The sequence below is a fragment of the Pipistrellus hanaki genome (assembly GCF_964339955.1).
Source record: "Pipistrellus hanaki genome assembly, chromosome: 9".
Classification (NCBI taxonomy): Eukaryota; Metazoa; Chordata; class Mammalia; order Chiroptera; family Vespertilionidae; genus Pipistrellus; species Pipistrellus hanaki.
Genome location: NC_140511.1, coordinates 12,842,386 through 12,865,268, shown reverse-complemented (window position 1 = coordinate 12,865,268; position 22,883 = coordinate 12,842,386). Strand labels below are relative to the sequence as shown.

At 54.0% G+C, this 22,883-nt stretch overlaps 1 protein-coding gene across 12 annotated transcripts in view; it reads right to left on the bottom strand.

Annotated features, from left to right (window-relative positions):
- Positions 1–22,883, bottom strand: part of DIXDC1 (DIX domain containing 1) — an 82,759-nt gene that overhangs the window by 28,252 nt on the left and 31,624 nt on the right. For 5 of the 12 annotated variants that reach the window (XM_084893889.1, XM_084893885.1, XM_084893887.1 and 2 more), the window contains 5 exons: positions 22,361–22,490; positions 11,065–11,190; positions 8,476–8,707; positions 7,801–7,908; positions 791–903 (listed from right to left, as the gene is read on the bottom strand). In XM_084893889.1, the coding sequence (XP_084750015.1) occupies positions 791–903; positions 7,801–7,908; positions 8,476–8,707; positions 11,065–11,190; positions 22,361–22,490 (709 nt within the window). Of the gene's footprint in view, positions 1–790; positions 904–4,575; positions 5,019–7,800; positions 7,909–8,475; positions 8,708–11,064; positions 11,191–22,360; positions 22,491–22,883 lie in introns of those variants that run through there. The other 7 variants (XM_084893883.1, XM_084893893.1, XM_084893890.1 and 4 more) reach the window with 3 other exon arrangements.

Below are 22,883 nucleotides of genomic sequence, written 5' to 3'. Positions count from 1 at the left end.
GGTAATTTATGCCCAGGGCCATGTGGTGTGGGGCCCAGAGCAAGCACTCAATAAATGCTCTCCCTCTCCCTCCTCAGGGTCCCAGGAGTGTCTGACTCAGTACTGTTCTCGGTAGTATTCTCTGCTACTAATGCCAGGTTCAGAGAGGGAATAGAATAAGGAAGAAATGAATTCCAGTTTTTCTTCTGAGGGCTTCAGTTTCATGGTATCCCCTAATAGGTGAATAAAACTCTATCTAAATCATGTGTTTTGCTTCTTCCAGATTTCCTCTATGTTTATGTGAGTAAACAAGAGACCAACTGACACAGGGGAAGGAGAAGTCTAAACGAAGGGAACTCCTGTGGTCCTTTCTGCAGCCCTCATACCAAACCTGAGGCAGACCTGCTCTCCACTGTATGTTCTCACAGACACCTCAGCAACCCCTCCTTTTCCTGGCCCCAATTTAAGTTACAGAAGGACTGAAATTATTTGTATAACACAGAAATCACAAAATCTATTTACTGAATAAGGCTTCCGACTGTTCCAAAGTCATTTCCTGACTCATAGGCATGGGGCCAAGGAACAGCCTGTCTATACTGCTGCAAGGTTTTTGACAGCTAAGACATCGGAAGTGACATTCCCCAAGAGGATATCCACATTTGTTGGCTCTAGCATTAGAGCCCCGTAGAGCTGAGCCTGCAGACACAAGAGGCACAAGGCCAGGGAGCTTATAGGTACATAGCCAGGATCCCCAAACTCTTCAAGCTGAGAGCTATTCCTTGAACCAACCCAGGCACCCAAGAAGTAGTACCTGTCCTGTTCTCTATTCCTTCAGAGGGAATAATCACAAACTCTGCCTTCTCCTCCGACTGGGTGATAATGGATTCGCTCTTTGCACTGTGGATAGGACTGGGTGAAGTCAGGCTGTGATGAAAGAGAGAGAAACAATTTTTATGAACAGTTGTTTAGAAGCCAACTTTCATAATTTACCCCACAGACATTTTTTTTAAAGTTTGCTTTTCATATGTCTGTGTGTGTGTGTGTGTGTGTGTGTGTGTGATGATTTCAGAAAGGGAAGGAGGGAGGGAAGGAGGGAGGGGGGGAGGGAGGGAAGGAGGGAGGGAGGAAGGGAGGAAGAGAGAGAGAGAGAGAATATCATCAATCAGCTACCTCCTGCATGCCCCCTAATTGAACCCAATACCCTTCAGTCCACAGGCTGACACTCTATCCACTGAGCCAAACCAGCTAGGGCCCAGAGACATGTTCTTATCCATCTTACTCCTACTGCCTAACACAGTACCTGGCCCACAGTAAGAACAAATATTTGTTAATGAATGAACGTGTTAAATGAATAAATATCCAGTCCAAGGAAATCTTTTACACAACAATGCTGCATTGAGGCTTAATTCACTAAGAAGAAATTCATCAGAATTGGTAATCTAGCATTTTAAAGAGCTTCTGAGGTGGTGTGTGTGTGTGTGTGTGTTTGTTTTTAGTCCTTACCGAGAATATGTTTTTACTGATTTTAAGAGAGAAAGGAAAGTGAGAGAAACATTGATGTGGAGAGAAACATCTATTAGTTGCCTCTCATATGCATCCCAACTGAGATTGAACCCGCAATCTAGGTATGTGCCCTGACTGAAAATCAAACCCACAACCTTTTGGTGTACAGCTGATGCTCAACAAACCAAGCCACAGAGCCACCTAGCCAGGGTAAGTTTTTTACTCACTACCATCACCATCCTGGGCTCAAGTTTAGAGACTGATATAGTATGTGTTTTACTATCTTTGAATACTTTAAGGAAAATCTATTTCCAATATACTAATTCACACACATACAAGCAATATCAGCAGAGTAATCACACTGGGCTAATGGCCAAAAGAGAGGAAAGCGTGGAAGGTACCTCCCCAGGGAGAAAGTGCTGGAATGTGGACGGCACCAGGATGGACAAAGGAGCAGCGATATATCAATAAAGCAAGGACATGATAAGGAAAAGGTAATAGGTCAAAAGGCGAACACCTGCTTGGATGGTAAAGGTTTACTTGATTTACTCCCAGAGTTACTTATATGTCTGCCACACTGGTTTCAAATTGTCATGAGCAACTCGCAACAATTCTTACGTTCTAATATGATTACTAGCCTTGGAAGGAACTGTTCGGATTTTGGGGGAAATGGAATTTTAAATCTCCAGAACAGCAGCAAAGCTATATGACAAGATGGGGGTGTGAGGCTGAAGCTTACAGCTGCAGAGCCCATTTCTATGTGTTGCACCCTGAGAACATCAGCACTGAAACACTCTCGGGGGCCCTGGGGGCTGCAGGCCCAGCCCTTTCTCAGGAAGCCTTTCCAGATCCATCACAATAGGGACACTACTGACCCACTTAACATGCCCCTGAGGTCTCACAGGCTAATCCTCACAGCCACGATCAGGAGTTCACATTTCTTCTTTCCAGAAACCAGTGAAAACAAGAGGCAAGCACAGAGGAGGTGCCTAGAGAATTCAGAGCCCCTGACGCAACCTGAGGACTAGGTTCTCCTCGTCGTTGTCCAAAGTTTAAAGGCTTCAGTGGGAACGCCCTCAACCAGTAATACATTCTCATCCTTATTAGGACACCAAAAAATTAAAGTTGTTGCTTCTTCAACTTAAAAAAAAAGGAACCAAACAAGCAAGGGGGGTGAAGAGTGGCAAGAAGTGGTTTTAAGAAAAGGTAATTGCGCCCTCGCCATCTGGCTCAGTGGATACAGCGTCAGCCTGTGGAACGAAGGGTCCCAGGCTGATTCAGGTCAAGGGCAGCAGGTACCTCGGTTGCAGGCTCCTCCCCGGCCAAGGCCATGTTTGGGGCTCATGCAGGAGGCAACCAATCAATGTGTTTCTCTCACATCGATGTTTTTTCTCTTTCCCTCTCTCTAAAAGATTAATAGGGAAATATCCTCAGGTGATGGTTTAAAAATAAATAAAGTGTAATTTTAAAAAAGAGAGAGGAATTTCTAAAAAAGCTTTATGGAATTCTCTTATCCACCTTTCACTACTTGGTAATCTGACTTCTAGGCCAACCTGCACTAGCTGCTGGAAAAGCACTAGTCTAGGGTACCACCTATAATAATAAAAGTGTAATATGCTAATTAGACCGGACAGCTGAATGACCTCCAGGACGTCCTTCCAGACGACCTTCTGGTGAAGCCGGGCCTACAAGGGCCGAGCCCCTTGCATGAATTTCATGCATCAGGCCTCTAGTGTTATTTATAAAGAAAAATATTTAAGCCCTAGCTGGTTTGGTTCAGTGGATAAAGCGACAGCCTGTGGACTAAAGGGTCCCGGGTTCAATTCCAGTCAAGGACACATGCCTGGATTTTGGGCTCAATCCCTACTAGAGGGTGTGCAGGAGGCAGCCAATCATTGATTCTCTCTCATCATTGCTGTTTCTATATCTCCCTCCCTCTCTGAAATCAATACAAATATATTTAAAAAAAAGAAACAGATTTATAACTGCTCAGGCCTCAGCATTCACCTCACAGAAATTGGGATCCACATGCTGAAAGAGGCCTGAAGCAGCTGCTCCTCTTTGAGAACAAAGACACCTTCTCAGCTGACAAGGTGCTGTGGTTGACATGTCCCACTGCCTGCACTGGGACGGGCCACAGTGGGTAAGGTGTGAGAGGAGGGTGGGTTGGGGGGTGGTGCAAACCAGGATGCTGCTTTCCTAAAAGCAGAGAGCATGCTCAGCTCCACCTTCTCCCTCCTGAGTGAGCTGTCTCCCACATAAGGGCAGAAGGAGGCGGATGTCTGCATAGCCAACCCCACTGGGGGAGTGGCCGAGCAGCCAGAAGAAAACAACATTTTTCTTTCTTGAATTGAGGCTGCCAGTGTGTGAGGCCAGAGAGCTAAGGCCATGGAACTAGAAGGCCAAGTTAAAAGAGAAAGGACCGAGGAAGAAAAATCCCGAGGCCAGAAGAACCTCATGAATGAGGATGGTGCATTTGATCCTCTTCCTCAAGTCAGAGAAAAGTGTTTTCACACTCATTAATTACATGCTATAGGCTCTGTCTGATGTGCTTTGAAGCCCTATTTCATAACCAAGTAATCCCCCTACCTGCCATCATAATCCTCTCAAATAAGGGAACAAGTGATTACAAATCAGGTCTGACCGATACATTTAATTCCCACAGGTTTAACATCTCACAACCTTCATTTATTAGAAAGTGGTCCCCCAGCAAAGATACTTGCAAATTAGAGTCATATTATTTTTCTTAATAGGTAAAGGGCCATAAGAGAGAGAGTCCTGTTCCCCCCGAAGTGCCTTCCCTGAGCAGAGACAAGACAGGATAAAGGGCCCCTCTTTCCCCCATGCTGTCGCCAGCTCCCTCACCCGCAGTATTTCACAGTGAGAACCCCAGCTCCCTCACCCGCTGCATTTCCAGTGAGAACCCCAGCTCCCTCACCCGCTGCATTTCCAGTGAGAACCCCAGGCCAGCAGCCTGTTCTCCCCCACACAGCGCCCCCTCCATCCCCGTCCACCTCTGGCCACCGGCATCCTCCGGCCGGGCTCCCTCCCACCCATGCCCCCTCCTCCAAAGCCAGAGTGGCCTCCGCTCACCATTTGACTTGCATCCCTCCCATGGTCCCTCCTGGCTGCGAGCTCAGCAAGCCCGCTTCCCGGGGTGACGCCGGGGGCTGCGAGGCACAGCGCCCCCAGATGCGGGCATGTCCCCCCGGGCGGGGGCGGGGGCAGGTCCACCACCCGCGCCGCCGGCCGCCGGCGGGAGGGACGGGGGCGGGCGGCGAGGCCGGGGACCGGCCCGGGGACCGGGATGCTCCGGCGCGTGGCGCGCGGTGCCGGCAGCTCAGACGCGGCCGCGGCCCGGGCGGGGCGGGTCCGCCTCCCCTCGCAGGCTGCGGGCCCCGGCGGCCGCATGGCGGGGTCCTGCCCGGGGCGCGGGCATCTCAACCCATCTCCGGCCGCCGGGCGCTCCGAGTCCCGGGCAGCGGCCAGCGGGCGGGGGACTCAGCTTCGCAGCGCCTCCCGGTCCCTCCCGGCCCCGCCCTGACCGTCCTCCCCCCCTTCCTTTCCCCCCCCCCCCCCCAGCGGCCACACGCCGCGGGCAGCGCCGGCTCGGACCCAGGCGGAGCCCGGCGGGGGCGCGGCCGGGCGGGGACGTGGTGAGCACCGCCAGGCAGGGAGGGGCCGCCGGCGGGCAGAATCCCCAGGGGGGCTGGTCCTGGCCCTGAGAACCCCGATCTGTACACGCTCCCTTCCCCACCCTGAGCCCTCCCTTCCCCACCCTGAGCCCTCCCTTCCCCACCCTGAGCCCTCCCTTCGTGGGCGCCGAGGTCGGGGTAGGCAGAAGCCAGCTTCTTGAGGTGCGGTCTCCCCCGGAAGCCGCGGAACGCCCATCTCCCCCACCTCCCCTCCGAGCGTTTCCGAGTGTGCCTTTTACCCACAGGGCCCTTTTTGCCTGGACACAGGGAGAGGCTGGCCTGAGGTCTTGGAAGCACCAGGCCGGTAGGGTGTCCTTGGAGGAGGGACACTGAGGGCTATCTTCCAATCTTAACCTCCTCCCCCTCCCCCCCCCCCGCTCCCAGGCACATCCCGGGCCTCCTGGCTTTCGTGGTCACTGAGCCATTAGATGGGCTCCCCCTGAGCAAAGGTGGAGGGGGGAGCAGACTGTGCCCAAGCCTGCTGGGTCCCGGGGAGCAAGCTGAGGAAAAGGCGGTGTGCTGACTGAACACCCTAACAAGGCGACTGAGCGGTCAGCTAAAGAACAAAATCAGGAAGAAGTCAAAGTCAGAAAGCGGGGTGCAAACTGCTCTCTGAGCCCCTCCCAGAAAACTGTCCCCTCAGCCCACTGCGGTCGGAGTTCCAGGGTCACTAAGTCACACGCGCACGGTGGCTGCCCCAGCCTGCATCCTGCCAGAGAGGAAGGAAGCAGCTGTTCTCAGGAAGAAATCGGGGCTCCCGCCTGACCCCCAAACACCGCCCCCACCCCACCCCCAACGCTGGCAGGCACTATCAGGCACAGAAGAACAAAAGGCCAGTGACCATACAGGAAGCAATAGATCTCATCATACAAGGAAACATTCTGTACCGAGTGACAGTCTAAGAAGCAAGCAAGGAAGTAATGGCTTGGATTCTCACTAAAAGCACGCCTATTGCTTCATGGGTACAGGGTTTCTTTCCTTTTGGGGGTGATGAAATGTCTTCAAACTGGATAGAGGGGATGGTTGCAAACATTATAAAAGTACTAAATACCACTGAATTGTACACTTTAAAATGATTAATGATGGCTTGGCCTGAGCAGCTTAGATGGTTGAGCATCATCCTGTGCACGGGAAACTTACAGGCCTGGGACACTTACGAAGGAAGACAACCAATGGATGTTTCTCTCTCACATTGATGTTTTCTTCTCTCTCTCTCTCTCTCTCTCTCTCTCTCTCTCTCTCTCTCTCTCTTCTCCCCTCCCTCTTCTCCCCCCACCCCTCCCCTTCCTCTCTCAAAGCATGTCCTTGGGTGATGGTTTTTAAAAAGTAAAATGATTAATGGTTAATTTTATGTTTTGTGAATTTTATACATAAGAAATCACATCTATTAAATGTGACCATTAAAGCTGAGCAAGGTTACCAGAATATTAAAATGGGAAAAGAATTGCATGTTACCTCCATAGACTAGGAAATGGTCCATCTAACTAAGATGGAATATTATGAGAAAAAAGAAATGAGGAAAAACACCAAAGACACATAAAATGCTTATAAGACAAAGAGCAATTAGGCTTAACTCGAAAGAGCCTAAGCTGGACTGAGGTAGGAGACAGAAAAGGTCAAAAGAGCATAAATTAAACACAATTCAGCAATGAAATGAAGTTAGTAATAAGCTAACTTGGCCTGGGGAGGTGTTCCTAGGAGCATGATTTACTTAAAACAGGAAAGTAGTCTTTTCCTGTCACTATACTGGCATTGATCAGGCTTTTTTTTTTTTTTTTTCCATCAAGAAACTTACAAGGTTACTCTTCCTGATCAGGCTTTTATGAGAACACTGTGTCCTGTTTTGGTCTCCCCACTTGGCTCTATGGTACATAGGCAGTCTTTCAGCTACAGTCACATATGTATTCTAATCATTAGCCCACTCAAATATGTACTCATCTGTCACAATTCCCAGCCCTGTCAGTGAAAGTCGGAAACATTCTAATGCTCTAAGACAGTGGTCGGCAAACTCATTAGTCAACAGAGCCAAATATCAACAGCACAACGATGGAAATTTCTTTTGAGAGCCAAACTTTTTAAACTTAAACTTCTTCTAATGCCACTTCTTCAAAATAGACTCGCCCAGGCCATGGTATTTTGTGGAAGAGCCACCCTCAAGGGGCCAAAGAGCTGCATGTGGCTCATGAGCCGCAGTTTGTCAACCACGGCTCTAAAGACAACTCTGCTCATTTTCTCTTGCTCTGAGCTTGATGCAGCCCCCTCAGGCCATAACTTAGTTATACCCCGACAATAGAACTGGTTCTCATAAACACTGGCAGCTGATGTACAACATCCGAACCACCAGGCTGGACCATGGCTGGTCCCAGCACTGGCACTCTGGCTCTGCTCAAAGCTTCCTCAGGCGGGAAATTCTCAGCACCACCCCCGCTCCTGCCAGCACAAAACCATGAGGCAGTGCTGAGGTTCTACCCCTTTAAGGCCAAACATAATAGAAGGGAAAGAGAACGGGTTTAGGTGCCTCATGGCCTGTTGTGTTGCTACTATGAGGCTAAGAACCTCAAGACTCCTTGGGAACTCAGCTTTTAGCTAGAACTGGAGTGGTAAAGAATCTGAGGCCCGTTACCTGGAGCAGCTGGACTCAGACGGGGACCTCTGCTGCCCTTCGTACTGCTGCACCAGAGCTCGCACGCTCCAGTACGGATTCTCGATCTCCTCGTCCGTGCTGCTGTTCCTAAAGTCAGAGGACACCAGCAAAGGAGAAGGTCAGTCCTTCGCTTCAACCCAGCAAGTACTGACAGATGGCCCTCTTGTGAGCACTACAGGAAAGATGAATAAGGCAAAGCCCCTGCCTCAGGGACACTTGGAACCTAGCAGGGAAGACAGATACAAAAGCGCATAATTTCACCAATCTTTGCAACACCTCAGGGTCACGCTTAGCACACACACAGCCGCCAAGGCATTTCCTGCCGTGACTCCGGCGGCGGCTTGGCCTTCAGGATACATTCCAGGGAGAGACTCCCGCGGAGGAATGGAACATTGCTCCCAGGGAAGAAAACACACGGAGCCAATGGCATCTCTTTACGATTCTGGGCACCAGAGCAACAGATTACCTATGTCATTCGCCCACTTCCTGCTGAACACGAACAGAACTCTTCAAAAGAAACGGCTTTTCTCTCTCAAAGTGCTGTTTTCTGCAACGTGGGGCTGTTTGGGTGATGTTTTCATCTACTGCAGATAAGCATTTAAGGGGGAAATTTCAAAGACAGTCCAGTTTCCATTCTCAGATTCCCACCCTTACCTCTGTCTGTACCGAAAGACGTCCCGTCCTGAGCGTGACATGTCATGACACACATCGGCCAGAGCAGCAGCTGCTCCCTGGGCCACAGCCGTGGCACAGTGTGGCTGGTGGCTCTGCAGAGGGGCTCTGAAGTCCCGTCCTTGGCTCACTGTCCTGCCAGAGCCGGGTTTGAAGTGCGCTGCCAAGGCAAGGACCAGCCTCATGATAGACTTCAGGTTTCCTTCCACAATGTCTGGGGGACAGAACAGACCGAGAGGCCCTCAGAGGGAGGTGGAGGACTGAGGCCTCCTTCACTGAATACACACTTTCTAGGATGCAGGTCAGCGAGGCAGCCAAGCTCTCTGACCTCACATAGCCGTGTTCAACAGGGACACGGAAGATTTAAAAGCAATTAGGGGGTTCTTTAGGAAGAGGAAGAAAATAAAGATAAAAATTATGAACAACAAATACGTAACTATCGATATCAACAAGTGAATCTAAAAACCAAGGGAATTAAAAAAAATCGGATGAACAATATTAACTGGTGAATATAATAGATTCAGAGTATGGAAGGGGAGTGGACTGACGATTCTTGGGGAAAAGGGGAGTGGGGGGTGCGGGAAGAGACTGAACATAAACTGTGCACCTATGGATGAGGACAATGGGGGGTGGGGAAAGGGCAGAGGGTGGGGTGGGAACCTGGTGGAGGGGAGCAATGGAGGGGAAAAAATGAGGAACATTTGTAATAATCTGAATAAAGATTTATTTAAAAAAATAAATAAGTAAAAGCAATTACAATGAAGTATAGTAACATGTTATGATAGGAAAAGTACAGGATTCCTTGGGGGCTCAGAGTAGAAGCATCGTGTCTAGTGTAGAGGGCTCAGGATTCCCAGAGGAAGGAGCTCTAAGCTGAGACTTGGTTGATGAATGGTGGTCCACCGATGGAGGAGAAGAGGGAGCAGCAAGCACGAAGTCTAGAGGCAAGAGAAAGCATGACATCCTGGAGCCTCGCTGTCCGGGGTGGGAGCCGCTAGCTACACTGAGCCCTTAAAAGGTAGCTACTGTCTGAACTGAAATGTGCTGTGAGTGTTGTATTTACGTAGCACATGCATACCCAAAAAGAGAATGCAAAATATTTCGTTAGATGTAGTACAAAAAAAATAGAATGCAAAATATCTCATTAATAGTTTTCATTTTGAAATCATATTTTGGATATATTGAGTTAAAGAAATTTATCATTCAAACTGGTTTCACACTTTTTTTCTTTTGTTCAGTGTGGCTATTGGAAACTTTTACATTACACACGTGACTCTTGTTATACTCCTATGGCACAGCTCTGTGGGGAGGAGCTGAACGGAGTCCAGCAGAGGTCAGGGCAGGAAGGACTGCGGACTTTATCCGAAGGACCCTCCGGGGCAGAGGACTGCGTGAACCTATGTTCTCATGCTAAGATCCTTCTGGCGGCAACGTGGAGGGCAGATGGGAGGAGGACAAACATCAATGCAGTGGGACTAATCAGGAAGCCAGGTAAAAGACTGCGAGGTCCTGAGTGGCAGTGTTCCCTAAAAATAGTTGACTTTAATGGGCCAGATCCCCAAGCCCACTCTTAATGGGGACCAGATGAAAGAGATTATCGCATTCTAAATTTGCCCTAGAAAAGAAAAAGGAATGCAGGCGGAAAAAATGTGATAGGTCTGGTGAAAGTTAATGTAAGGAACTTGGTAAAATTCCATTTTTGTTTTTAGTCGAATAGCCTTTTAGATATGCAACATTTTGAAAGGATTGATTGATACCTTCTACAGGGTGCTCTCAATGGTTACCATCTACCCTTCCTGAATGACCCCAACTCAGAGAACGTCAGTAACAGAAACATGACAGAGGAGTGCCCCCTCCTCCCCCATTCTCACCAGAGTCACAGGTAACCAGGCCCAGAAACTGAGGCTGAAACAGAACCGGATTACAGTCAGTTCTAGAGAAACGGCGAGGGGACTAGTGGCCTGAGCTTTCCGAAGACATATACACCCTTTCCTCCTTGCAGCCTGGGCTCAAGGGGCCTGAGAAGTGTCCCCTATCGCCACGTGGCTACAGGAAAAGGCATGTCTGAGGTCACAGAGCCCCTCACCACCCATCTTACCAGGAATATTCTGTGATGTAAAAGAAAAAAATGCTAGAAAATATTTTCCAGCATGTTTCCACCCAGGAAAACTGGATGGAAAAAAATGTAGGCTATTATGAAGTGAAATAATTATTGGTCATGAAACCATAGGAACTTCAAAAACATAAGCTATCCTCCTTTTTATTACTTAAATGAGAAATTCTAAAACTAATATCCCGATTTTGTAATTTCTTCGCCATTAATTTTCCTACACACAGTCAAGCAAACCTTTATTCAATTAAAATAAATAGAGAAATTTTATCTTCACTCAGGTTTCCAAAACAATCAAATTTTTATAATCACTCTGTCCCGATAAGTTTCTTTACGGAAAAATGACATGAAGTCATGGGGCTAATCCTCCTCCTGTCAATCATATCCCTTGACTACACATTGAGCAACTGCCAGCCAGAGATGAGTGTACTCGCCCACCAAGAACGCGAAGAGGCACTGACCTTTAGCTGAAGTCTGGTGCATACGGATCTTTTTGGAGGCCACAAACTGCAGCACCTTCTCCACATTATTCTTCATCTCCTGTTGGTTTCTGGGATTCAGCTGTACCCCACTCAGCTTTTCTCCTGCTATTAGAAGACAGAAAATATATGAAGTTATAAGAAGAAATAATATCAAAGTCTCATCTAGCCAGATACAGAGAAAGGGAATATTTGATGGAAAGAGTAAGATTATATATAAATACTATACAAGATTTTTTAATTTTTTTATTTTATTGATTTTTCACAGAGAGGAAGAGAGAGGGATAGAGAGTTAGAAACATCAATGAGAATCATCAATCAGCTGCCTCTTGCACACCCCCTACTGGGGATGCGCCCGCAACCAAGGTACATGTCCTTGACCAGAATCGAACCCGGGACCTTTCAGTCCGCAGGCCGACGCTCTATCCACTGAGCCAAACCAGTCCTGGCACTATACAAGTTTTACTGGAGTAGTGGGATCCAAAGCCTGAGGAGGGCGGGTTAAATAAGGAATGGGGAAAGGAAGTGAATTCAGTGAACTTTTCTAGAAGGCAAAGTTACAACGGAATGTCACAAAAATACTTGGGTTTTGGAAAAATGGACACATATTCAAATTGCTTGTATATGTACAGAATATATCTGGAAAGAAATGCAAAAAACTGCTTACACTGATTGCCCCAGAATAAACAGGTAGCTGGCAGAGGGACAGAGGTGGAAAAAAAGGCTTTTGACTTTATACGCTTTTGTACCATCTGGTTTATTTTTTATCTGATTATATTTTCAAGTATAATCTATTGAAATAAGTGAAAAATTAAATGTTTAGAATGTGCTTGGAATGAAAGCAGATCTAGGTTTGTACCACTGCTCCAACACATACAGTTATGTGACCTGTAAAGCTGCCTAGCCTTTTATTGATTTTTTTTTACAGAGAGAAAGGGAGAGGGACAGAGAACTAAAAACATTGATAGAAACATCTATCAGCTGCCTCCTACACACCCCTCACCGGGGATGCGGCCGCAACCAAGGTATATGCCTTTGACCTGAATCGAACCCAGGACCCTTGAGTCTGCAGGCTGACGCTCTATCCACTGAGCCAAACCAGTTTCGGCAAGCTGCCTAGCCTTTTTAAATCTCATAAAATAAGAGAGTGGCACTCATATCATATCCATGTCATACATCAAAGTAGCATGCTTAGCACAATGCTTGATATATTCTTTTTTTTTTTTTTTAAATCAATCTTTATTGTTCATATTATTATAAAGGTTCCTCATTTCTTCCCCCCTCCACCAGGTTCCCACCCCACCCTCTGCCCCCTCCCCATCCCCCATTGTCCTCATCCATAGGTGCACAGTTTATGTTCAGTCTCTTCCTCCCTCCCTTTCCCCGATAGTAAATCCCTTTTCAGATAGTAAATCTGTTACTTAGCATTTTCTCATATCAATAACATCTCCACATGCCCAATGATACACTTCACACAAGAGACATTTTCAAATAGGTCAACCAGCCTCATCCAGGCCCCACCCAAGGCACTCACAGATCAACACCCCAGCGCTATACTAACTCAACACATCCAGATCTAAGCCTTCATCACTTGATTCAGCAGACCCTCAAGTTCCCGCAAAAGTTTCCAGCCATGTCTGAGAGGCAGCCGTGGGCAGGTACAGGCAAGGAGCGAGCTGTTTCGGACCTGGCTGCTCCGGGCCTGGCCTCTGTTGCTCTGGTTCGTTCCACAACCAGCTGCTTCGGGTCTGGTCACTGCCGCTCCCGACCTAGTTGCTCTGGACTTGGCTGTTGCTGCTACAGGCCTGGCCGCACCCGACCCGGCTGCTCTGGGACCGGTTGCTCTGGTCCCGGCCGCTCTGGGCCTGGCCGCTCCCAGCCTGTCAGCCGCTGCTCCGGGCCTGGCCGCTCCCAGCCTGGCAGCTGCTGCTCCGGGCCTGGCCGCTCCCAGCCTGGCAGCTGCTGCTCCGGGCCTGGCCGCTCCTAGCCTGGCAGCCGCTGCTCCGGGCCTGGCCGCACCCAACCCGGCTGCTCCGGGCCTGGCCACTCCCAGCCTGGCAGCTGCTACTCCGGGCCTGGCCGCTCCCAGCCTGGCAGCCGCTGTTCCTGGCCTGGCCGCACCAGACCCGGCTGCTTCAGGCCTGGCCGCTCCCAGCCTGGCAGCCGCTGCTCCGGGCCTGGCCGCACCCAACCCGGCTGCTCCGGGCCTGGCCGCTCCCAGCCTGGCAGCTGCTGCTCCGGGCCTGGCCGCTCCCAGCCTGGCAGCCACTGCTCCGGGCCTGGCCGCACCCAACCCGGCTGCTCCGGGCCTGGCCGCTCCCAGCCCGGCAGCTGCTGCTCCGGGCCTGGCCGCTCCCAGCCTGGCAGCCACTGCTCCGGGCCTGGCCGCACCAGACCCGGCTGCTCCGGGCCTGGCCGCTCCCAGCCTGGCAGCTGCTGCTCCGGGCCTGGCCGCTCCCAGCCTGGCAGCCGCTGTTCCTGGCCTGGCCGCACCAGACCCGGCTGCTCCGGGCCTGGCCGCTCCCAGCCTGGCAGCCGCTGTTCCTGGCCTGGCGCACCAGACCCGGTTGCTCCGGGCCTGGCCGCTCCCAGCCTGGCAGCCGCTGCTCCAGGCCTGGCCGCACCCAACCCAGCTGCTCCGGGCCTGGTTGCTCCCAGCCTGGCAGCCGCTGCTCCTGGCCTGGCCGCACAAGACCCGGCTGCTCCGGGCCTGGCCGCTCCCAGCCTGGCAGCTGCTTCTTCAGGCCTGGCCACTCCCAGCCTGGCAGCCACTGCTCCGGGCCTGGCCGCACCAGACCCGGCTGCTCCGGGCCTGGCCGCTCCCAGCCTGGCAGCCGCTGCTCCGGGCCTGGCCGCTCCCAGCCTGGCAGCCACTGCTCCTGGCCTGGCCGCACCAGACCCGGCTGCTCCGGGCCTGGCCGCTCCCAGCCTGGCAGCTGCTGCTCCGGGCCTGGCCGCTCCCAGCCTGGCAGCCGCTGTTCCTGGCCTGGCCGCAACAGACCCGGCTGCTCCGGGCCTGGCCGCTCCCAGCCTGGCAGCCACTGCTCCGGGCCTGGCCACACCAGACCCGGCTGCTCCGGGCCTGGCCGCTCCCAGCCTGGCAGCTGTTGCTCTGGGCCTGGCCGCTCCCAACCTGGCAGCCGCTGCTCCGGGCCTGGCCACACCAGACCCGGCTGCTCTGGGCCTGGCTGCTCCCAGCCTGGCAGCTGCTGCTCTGGGCCCGGCCGCTCCTAGCCTGGCAGCCGCTGCTCCAGGCCTGGCCACACCAGACCCAGCTGCTCCGGGCCTGGCCGCTCCCAGCCTGGCAGCCGCTGCTCCGGGCCTGGCCGCACCCGACCCGGCTGCTCCGAGCCTGGCCGCTCCCAGCCTGGATGCTCCGTGCTTGGCTACTGCTGTTCTGGGCCTGGCTGCTCCCAACCCGGCTGCTCCGGGCCTGGCCACTCCCAGCCTGGCAGCTGCTACTCCGGGCCGGGCCGCTCCCAGCCTGGCAGCCGCTGTTCCTGGCCTGGCCGCACCAGACCCGGCTGCTTCAGGCCTGGCCGCTCCCAGCCTGGCAGCCGCTGCTCCGGGCCTGGCCGCACCCAACCCGGCTGCTCCGGGCCTGACCGCTCCCAGCCTGGCAGCTGCTGCTCCGGGCCTGGCCGCTCCCAGCCTGGCAGCCACTGCTCCGGGCCTGGCCGCACCCAACCCGGCTGCTCCGGGCCTGGCCGCTCCCAGCCCGGCAGCTGCTGCTCCGGGCCTGGCCGCTCCCAGCCTGGCAGCCACTGCTCCGGGCCTGGCCGCACCAGACCCGGCTGCTCCGGGCCTGGCCGCTCCCAGCCTGGCAGCTGCTGCTCCGGGCCTGGCCGCTCCCAGCCTGGCAGCCGCTGTTCCTGGCCTGGCCGCACCAGACCCGGCTGCTCCGGGCCTGGCCGCTCCCAGCCTGGCAGCCGCTGTTCCTGGCCTGGCGCACCAGACCCGGCTGCTCCGGGCCTGGCCGCTCCCAGCCTGGCAGCCGCTGCTCCAGGCCTGGCCGCACCCAACCCAGCTGCTCCGGGCCTGGTTGCTCCCAGCCTGGCAGCCTCTGCTCCTGGCCTGGCCGCACAAGACCCGGCTGCTCCGGGCCTGGCCGCTCCCAGCCTGGCAGCCGCTTCTTCAGGCCTGGCCACTCCCAGCCTGGCAGCCACTGCTCCGGGCCTGGCCGCACCAGACCCGGCTGCTCCGGGCCTGGCCGCTCCCAGCCTGGCAGCCGCTGCTCCGGGCCTGGCCGCTCCCAGCCTGGCAGCCACTGCTCCTGGCCTGGCCGCACCAGACCCGGCTGCTCCGGGCCTGGCCGCTCCCAGCCTGGCAGCTGCTGCTCCGGGCCTGGCCGCTCCCAGCCTGGCAGCCGCTGTTCCTGGCCTGGCCGCACCAGACCCGGCTGCTCCGGGCCTGGCCGCTCCCAGCCTGGCAGCCGCTGCTCCGGGCCTGGCCACACCAGACCCGGCTGCTCCGGGCCTGGCCGCTCCCAGCCTGGCAGCTGTTGCTCTGGGCCTGGCCGCTCCCAACCTGGCAGCCGCTGCTCCGGGCCTGGCCACACCAGACCCGGCTGCTCTGGGCCTGGCTGCTCCCAGCCTGGCAGCTGCTGCTCCGGGCCCGGCCGCTCCTAGCCTGGCAGCCGCTGCTCCAGGCCTGGCCACACCAGACCCAGCTGCTCCGGGCCCGGCCGCTCCCAGCCTGGCAGCCGCTGCTCCGGGCCTGGCCGCACCCGACCCGGCTGCTCCGAGCCTGGCCGCTCCCAGCCTGGATGCTCCGTGCTTGGCTACTGCTGTTCTGGGCCTGGCTGCTCCCAACCCGGCTGCTCTGGGCCCGGCTTCTCCGGGCCCAGCCACTCCGTGTCTGGGTGTTCCTGGACTGGCCACCCTGGGCTTGGCCGCCTCTGCCTCAGGCCTGGCTGCCACTGCCCCAGGTCTGGCTGCTCCAGTGCTGGCCGTTGATGCTCTTGTTCTGGCTGCTGCTGCTCTGGGGCCTGGCCACTGCTGCTCCGGGCCCAGCTGCCACTGCCTTGTGCCTGGCCACTCTAGGCCTGGTCGCCGCTGTTCCAACATTCTGTCCCTTTTTTCTTTTTTTTTTTTTTTTAAAAAAAACAAACAAAACGCATTTATGTTGCAATGTTGGCTGGTGCGTTGAGTTCTGACTTAGTCTTTGATTTTTCAAGATCTTCTTTGTATTCTTTCTCAAGTAATTTTACTATCATTTGCTCTCACTTGATTTCTTCACATTGAGAACTTCTTTGGTTTCTTCCTCCTTGTCCTGGGAGCTCAGCAGGTTGGCCTGTGGCACCCCTTTGTTCTCCGCGGGCTCCCGCGCTGCTCCAGCCTGTTGCCGGGGTCGGCGCCGCCCAGGAAGCAGCCCCCGTCCTTGGCTCCGTTGCCCGCGCTCAGCAGTCGAAGGCTCAGGGGCACCCCCCCCCCCTGGGGGCCCTGTCGCCTGGCTCCTTGCTGGCGCCCGGCTGGCGGGTGTCCGGCAGGGGCTCCTGCTCCTCGTCGCGTTCCTCCAGTCTGGAGCTTTCTTTCTCCCTCCCACTAGGGGAGTCCAGGATCCGAGTCAACAGACTGTCCTCTGCGCGCAGTGTGCGCGACTCCGGGGGCTCGGCCCTTCGCCGCGCTCCCAGGACTCCACCTCACAGCTCCGTCTCCCCCTGCCCGAGCCTGGGTCCCCAGGGACTGGCCCAGACCTGGAGTTCGGGGCGGTCTGGACTGAGGCTCAGAGCTGCCGCCGGAGGCTTTGTTTCCTCCGGCTAGGGCAATCCAGCATCAGAGTCAACATTCAGTTCTCTGCGCGCCATGTGCGCTCGACTCCGGGGGGCCCCGCATTTCACCGTCCCCCGGGATTGTCTCCCCCTGCCGGAGCCTGGGTCCCCAGGGTCTGGCCCATAACTTGGGTCTCAGTGCTGCCGGTTCGGGGGTTCATCCCAGGCTGGGGGTTCTATTTCCTTCCTGCTAGAGAACGCCAGGCAGCACCCAGCCTTCTCCTCCTCTCCGGCTGCGACCTCTCCGCGCGCCCGTGCGTGCGAGCGCACAGCATGTCTCCGTACCTTAGGCTTTTTTTTTTTTTTTTTTTTTTTAAATCAATCTTTATTGTTCATATTATTACAAAGGTTCCTCATTTCTTCCCCCCTCCACCAGGTTCCCACCCCACCCTCTGCCCCCTCCCCATCCCCCATTGTCCTCATCCATAGGTGCACAGTTTATGTTCAGTCTCTTCCTCCCTCCCTTTCCCCGATAGTAAATCCCTTTTCAGATAGTAAATCTGTTACTTAGCATTTTCTCATATCAATAATACCTCCACATGCCCAATGATACACTTCACACAAAAGATATTTTCAAATAGGTCAACCAGCCTCATCCAGGCCCCACCCAAGGCACTCACAGATCAACACCCCAGCGCTATACTAACTCAACACATCCAGATCTAAGCCTTCATCACTTGATTCAGCAGACCCTCAAGTTCCCGCAAAAGTTTCCAGCCATGTCTGAGAGGCAGCCGTGGGCAGGTACAGGCGAGGAGCGAGCTGTTTCGGGCCTGGCTGCTCCGGGCCTGGCCTCTGTTGCTCTGGTTCGTTCCACAACCAGCTGCTCCGGGTCTGGTCACTGCCGCTCCCGACCTAGTTGCTCTGGACTTGGCTGTTGCTGCTACAGGCCTGGCCGCACCCGACCCGGCTGCTCTGGGACCGGTTGCTCCGGTCCCGGCCGCTCCGGGCCTGGCCGCTCCCAGCCTGTCAGCCGCTGCTCCGGGCCTGGCTGCTCCCAGCCTGGCAGCCACTGCTCCTGGCCTGGCCGCACAAGACCCGGCTGCTCCGGGCCTGGCCGCTCCCAGCCTGGCAGCCGCTGCTCCGGGCCTGGCCGCTCCCAGCCTGGCAGCCGCTGCTCCTGGCCTGGCCACACCAGACCCGGCTGCTCCGGGCCTGGCCGCTCCCAGCCTGGCAGCCGCTGCTCCGGACCTGGCCGCTCCCAGCCTGGCAGCCGCTGCTCCTGGCCTGGCCGCACAAGACCCGGCTGCTCCGGGCCTGGCCGCTCCCAGCCTGGCAGCTGCTGCTCCGGGCCTGGCCGCTCCCAGCCTGGCAGCTGCTGCTCCTGGCCTGGCCGCTCCAGACCCGGCTGCTCCGGGCCTGGCCGCTCCCAGCCTGGCAGCTGCTGCTCCGGGCCTGGCCGCACCAGACCCGGCTGCTCCGGGCCTGGCCGCTTCAAGCCTGGCAGTCGCTGCTCCGGGCCCGGCCGCACAAGACCCGGCTGCTCCGGGCCTGGCCGCTCCCAGCCTGGCAGCTGTTGCTCTGGGCCTGGCCGCTCCCAGCCTGGCAGCCGCTGCTCCGAGCCTGGCCACACCAGACCCGGCTGCTCCGGACCTGGCTGCTCCCAGCCTGGCAGCTGCTGCTCCAGGCCTGGCCGCTCCTAGCCTGGCAGCTGCTGCTCCAGGCCTGGCCACACCAGACCCAGCTGCTCCGGGCCTGGCCGCTCCCAGCCTGGCCGCCGCTGCTCCGGACCTGGCCGCACCCGACCCGGCTGCTCCGAGCCTGGCCGCTCCCAGCCTGGATGCTCCGTGCTTGGCTACTGCTGTTCTGGGCCTGGCCGCTCCCAACCCGGCTGCTCTGGGCTGGGCCTCTCCGGGCCCAGCCACTCCGCGTCTGGGTGTTCCTGGACTGGCCACCCTGGGCTTGGCCGCCCCTGCCTAAGGCCTGGCTGCCACTGCCCCAGGTCTGGCTGCTCCAGTGCTGGCCGTTGATGCTCTTGTTCTGGCTGCTGCTGCTCTGGGGCCTGGCCACTGCTGCTCCGGGCCCAGCTGCCACTGCCTTGTGCCTGGCCACTCTAGGCCTGGTCGCTGCTGTTCCAACATTCTGTCCCTTTTTTCTCTTTTTTTTTTTTTTCTTTTTTAAAAAAAAACAAAACAAAACGCATTTATGTTGCAATGTTGGCTGGTGCGTTGAGTTCTGACTTAGTCTTTGATTTTTCAAGATCTTCTTTGTATTCTTTCTTAAGTAATTTTACTATCATTTGCTCTCACTTGATTTCTTCACATTGAGAACTTCTTTGATTTCTTCCTCCTTGTCCTGGGAGCTCAGCAGGTTGGCCTGTGGCACCCCTTTGTTCTCCACGGGCTCCCGCGCTGCTCCAGCCTGTTGCCGGGGTCGGCGCCGCCCAGGAAGCAGCCCCCGTCCTTGGCTCCGTTGCCAGCGCACAGCAGTCGAAGGCTCAGGGGCACCCCCTCCACTGGGGGCCCCGTCGCCCGGCTCCTTGCTGGCACCCGGCTGGCCGGTGTCCGGCAGGGGCTCCTGCTCCTCGTCGCGTTCCTCCAGTCTGGAGCTTTCTTTCTCCCTCCCACTAGGGGAGTCCAGGATCAGAGTCAACAGACTGTCCTCTGCGCGCAGTGTGCGCGACTCCAGGGGCTCGGCCTTTCGCCGCGCTCCCAGGACTCCACCTCACAGCTCCGTCTCCCCCTGCCCGAGCCTGGGTCCCCAGGGACTGGCCCAGACCTGGAGTTCGGGGCGGTCTGGACTGAGGCTCAGAGCTGCCGCCGGAGGCTTTGTTTCTTCCGGCTAGGGTAATCCAGCATCAGAGTCAACATTCAGTCCTCTGCGCGCCATGTGCGCGCGACTCCGGGGGCCCCGCATTTCGCCGTCCCCCGGGATTGTCTCCCCCTGCCGGAGCCTGGGTCCCCAGGGTCTGGCACATAACTTGGGGCTCAGCGCTGCCGGTTCGGGGGTTCAGCCCAGGCTGGGGGTTCTATTTCCTTCCTGCTAGGGAACGCCAGGCAGCACCCAGCCCTCTCCTCCTCTCTGGCTGCGACCTCTCCTCGCGCGCGTGCGTGCGAGCGCTCAGCATGTCTCCGTACCTTAGGCTTTTTTTCAGCTCCTCTGATTTTCCTTCTGGTTTTCTCCCTCCTTCCTATTGTAGAGTTTTCAGTCAGTCGACTACCTGTAGCTCTGGGCAATGTCCACTCTACATTTTAGTTGTATTCCCTTGAAATTGTTGTGAGCTGCTGCGGCTAGGTGTATACCCGAGCAGCCATCTTGGATCCTTGATAAAACACATTTTTAAAAAAAAAGGCTATAAACCCTAGATTCTCCTTGGGTCTTAATCCCAAGATGGCCAGTGCCAACGCCTAGCAGACTTCATCTCTCCAGAAGTAGGAAATGCGGGCTCTACCAAAAGGTAAACCATTCCCTCTTCAACAAACATTTGCTGACTGATGATTCTGTTCATGGCATGAGGCTAAGACATAGGGATACAAAGTTGAACTGCAGTTGGCCTCAGTGAGCTCCCAGTTAAGTAGGTGAAGCCGACAACAAACAATTTTACAGGCAGTTCGACATCAGCACCTACAGCACAATGCCCTTTGTTGGGAATGCAAGAGTAGATAAGCTCAAGTCCTGCCCTTACCACCTCAGAGACAAACAGGAAGTCCGTACCTTAGGCTTTTTTTCAGCTCCTCTGATTTTCCTTCTGGTTTTCTCCCTCCTTCCTATTGTAGAGTTTTCAGTCAGTCGACTACCTGTAGCTCTGGGCAATGTCCACTCTACATTTTAGTTGTATTCCCTTGAAATTGTTGTGAGCTGCTGCGGCTAGGTGTATACCCGAGCAGCCATCTTGGATCCCTTGATATATTCTTATTGGTAAATGAATTTATTTATTTTTATAAATCATCTTTTTTAAGCTTGTTTCCTCAAAATGGGGATAATATTAGCTGTTTCTCAAGGGTTGATGATTAAGTGAAATTAAACAAGATAGAAAGTATTCAACAAATGGCAGCTGCTACTACTATTACCATTGTTACCATCATTATCAATGAACACTCTGATGACTCTCAGTGAGGTCAGCTGACTAATACAACAACCTGCATTTGAGTACCTGTCATGTGCCAGACACTTGGGTAGAAGTTGTGGAACCAAAAGTACAGGGGGGAAAAATGCTATACCTGCTCTTAAAGAACTCAGTGTACACAGGAGAGATGGCTGAGCAATTATCATTCAGTGAATGGAAATAAAATAATAACAGAGCCACATACAAATGCTATGAAAATAAGGTTAAGGCACCATCTACAAGAGCGAGCATCAACAACTCCTGGGCTCCAAAAGGACCAGCCCTTCCATGGAACACATGGCAGTCAGTATCTGTGCTCCTTTTCCAGCCTCGGTTCAGACATCGATTCCTCTGACAAGCTACTGAATCTCCAGAACTGGGCAGGGTGATCCCCCTGGCATGTGCCCCACCACTTTCCAGTCTTTCCAACTAGACTGGGGGGAGGGGAGCTCTTGAGAGCTTAGACTGTGTTTATTATCATAATCCCAAAGCGTAACACAGTACCTGGCACACAGTGTTTATTGACTAATTAATAAATGAATTAACTTTGGGAAAGTATTCTTATTTTATTTTTTATTTAAAAAATACATTTTATTGATTTTTACAGAGAGGAAGAGAGAGGGACAGAGAGTTAGAAACATCGATGAGAGAGAATCATCAACCAGCTGCCTCTTGCACACCCCCTACTGGGGATGTGCCCGCAACCAAGGTACATGACCTTGACCGGAATTGAACCTGGGGCTTTTCAGTCCGCAGGCCAATGCTCTATTTACTAAGCCAAACCAGTTTTGGCTAGGAAAGTATTCTGGCTTCCCTACTTTCAGTGCCATAGATTTTATTTACAAATATATATATATATATATATATATATATATATATATATATATATATATATTTTTTTTTTTTTTTTTAATATATTTTATTGATTTTTCACAGAGAGGATGAGAGAGGGACAGAGAGTTAGAAACATCGATGAGAGAGAATCATCGATCAGCTGCCTCTTGCACACCCCCCACCGGGGATGCGCCCGCAACCAAGGCACATGCCCCTGACCGGAATCGAACCCGGGACCCTTCAGTCCCCAGGCCGATGCCCTATCCACTGAGCCAAACCGGTCCCGGCAACAAATATATATTTATTGATTTATTTACTTTGTTAATCCTCACCCAAGGATATTTTTCCATTGATTTTTAGAGAGAGTGGAAGGGAGAGGGAGAGACAGAGAAACATCGATGTGAGAGAGACACATCAATTGGTTGCCTCCTATATGTGCCGAACAGGGCCGGGGAACAAGCATGTAACCGAGGTATGTGCCCTTGAAGGGAGTTGTGGACCCTCAGTCCAAGGGCTGACGCTCGATGCCATACGTTTTAAAGAAGAAGCCATCTGTTCTGAAAGGCATATGAAGGATAAAGGAGGTCAAGTTCTGGTTTATGCTAGCATAGAATCCAAGGCCAACTGACCAACAATCTCGATGAGATGCGCCAGGATCACCCCATCCCGAAGGTCCTGTCGCAGGTCCTGCACAGGCTTCACTGCTGGGCTCTTCCTCAGCTGCGCGTTCACCCAGGCCACGTACGCCTGCAGTTGCTGCTAAAAAATGAAAGATGGAAGTAAGGGGAAGGCTGCCTATTATTCTTAACCTCCGCCCTGCACATGCAAGGCCGAATCTGAGTTGAGCTACGGTGGGCAATGCGTCACACCGAGAGGGAGGAGGAGCTTTTAAGGAAAGAAAGAAGAAAGATGGCCAGGCATATAGCATGTTTTAAAATCCCCTAGTCTAATTTTAGTCTCCAAGGATCAGCTAACCTCTGACGAGGATGGCAGTGTACACACAGTTAAGGAGACAAGTGTGTCAAGGACTATGACTCCTGCTTTCCGTGAGTTTTGCCTGAATGAGGTCCAGGCCCACAACCACAGCCAGTTTTTGGTGTAATCACTGCCACCAGCAACCCAATAATGGGCTGTGATAGTCATAAGCATTGA